This window comes from Syzygium oleosum, unplaced genomic scaffold (assembly GCF_021117445.2).
Source record: "Syzygium oleosum isolate NSW1041296 unplaced genomic scaffold, Sole_v2.1 Sole_v2.08, whole genome shotgun sequence".
Lineage (NCBI taxonomy): Eukaryota > Viridiplantae > Streptophyta > Magnoliopsida > Myrtales > Myrtaceae > Syzygium > Syzygium oleosum.
In genome coordinates, this window is record NW_026607492.1 from 7571192 (window position 1) to 7572820 (window position 1629).

Genomic DNA, 1629 nt, shown 5'->3' on the forward strand with positions numbered 1-1629 from the left:
AAAATAAAATTTAATTTAAAATTAAAATATTTTTGGATGAAAATTTCCTTGACCGGTCGGAATATTTAGCCGGCCAGCGACCAGCGAGGTCAGGCCCTTATTTGAAACTACAATGGCCACTTCAAGTCATTATTTGACATAATATTTATTTCAAAATTTTATTTGAGAAAATGATGATATTTCATGTTCTTATTTGAAATTTTTCCTAAAAGGTGTATCCACACATGCAGACATGTGAACCGCAAAATATCTTGCTTGTCTTATCTTTCATATTTGTTTATTATATTATTTATTTTGCTTGCTTGTATTATTCATCACAGAAAAGAAGGTGAGATCCAATACGCGTGAGCGACTTGGTACTTGTGTCCCTTTTGAATGAAGTTTTCCCTCAAAGCAAGAATCGATTCCAATCTCGACCCTCTTTAACTTAAACGCTATTTTCAAGAATTTCATTTTCGAAATCTTTGGGTGCAACTGAATATCAATCCTTTGCCCAAATTGAGAAGAGGGTCGATGAGGGTCACTACAAAGTCTACAACTAAATTGAAAACTAAAGAAATGCACAGCATGGATAATCTTTAAAATGTAAAGAAAAGATCGCAAGAAGCGTAAGATCACCAGTGCTTTTCTTCTACTGCTCAAACTGAGAAGAGAACATCTCTAAACAAAATGACCATCTTCAAGATCACTAACAAAAGAAGTTAGAACACCAGCTCATCCCCATCTTCCCAAAGATCTCTCACCCACATCACCGATCTACTCAGTAAGGCCTCTCTCCGACGACGTTCCCCGGAGGGTTGTAGAAGCAGATGGTCAAGCTCGCCGCCTCCTTGAGACACCTCGCCTGCGCGCAACCCACCTCCGAGCTGTTCCTCCACACCACCTGCGTGTACACCCCGCACTGGTGCCCCGCCGCGCACGTGTTGCTCGCGTGGTCGTAGTAGATCTTCTCCTTCACCCACGCCCCCACCGCCGCCCGCGGCGCCAGCGCCGTGCCCGCCCCGCCGGCCCACAGCTGGTTCCCGCCGAAACTGGAGGCCGTCAGGTTGGCGAAGCTGCACGACATCCGGTCACGCTGGTACCGGACCAGGCGGCTCGTGGCGGCCGCCAGGTTGGGGCTCCACCGGAGCGGGGGCACGCCCACCTCGGTCCTGGCCTCGTTGTGGGCGTCCAGGAACTCCTGGGCGGCGGCGGGGAGCGGGGACGCCGGCGACGGTGGCGGTAGCGGTGGCGATGGAGGCGGTGCTGGTGGTGGGGGTTGAGCTGAGATGTGGGGTGTGGCTAGGAGGAGGAAAGCTAAGAGAAGAAACGAGTGGGTCATTTTTGCCTCTTGGGTCTGTTGAGGGATTGAGTTTTGCAGGTAGGTGCAATTTATAAGGCGCTGTTGGGGAAAACAAATACTATTTAGGGAAAATTTCAATTAAGGATCCTAAATAAGGTCTTTTTTTTTTTCAAAAAAGGACTCAAAGTGGATATAATATCAAATAAGGACCTAAAGTGTATAATCAGTTTCAAATAAGGATTCGAAGTGCCCAATTAATCTCAAGTAAGGGCCTGGGTTCGTCGGTCGGTCAAATGCTCACCGGCCGACGAGCATGTTACTGTTCCGGCGACTGGAATAAGGGCAAT

General features: G+C 47.6%; 1 protein-coding gene across 1 annotated transcript; it reads right to left on the minus strand.

Moving 5' to 3' along the window:
- Nucleotides 1-559: 559 nt before the first annotated feature.
- On the minus strand, nt 560-1361 carry LOC115687108 (STS14 protein). Its single transcript, XM_030612588.2, has one exon. The coding sequence runs from the start codon at nt 1319-1321 to the stop codon at nt 761-763; it is 561 nt and encodes a 186-aa protein (XP_030468448.1). The 5' UTR covers nt 1322-1361; the 3' UTR covers nt 560-760.
- Between the last annotated feature and the right edge of the window lie 268 nt (nt 1362-1629).

Bases quoted from the DNA above. Each gene is read 5' to 3' on its own strand.
- LOC115687108 (XM_030612588.2), bottom strand. From the start codon at position 1,321: ATGACCCACTCGTTTCTTCTCTTAGCTTTCCTCCTCCTAGCCACACCC.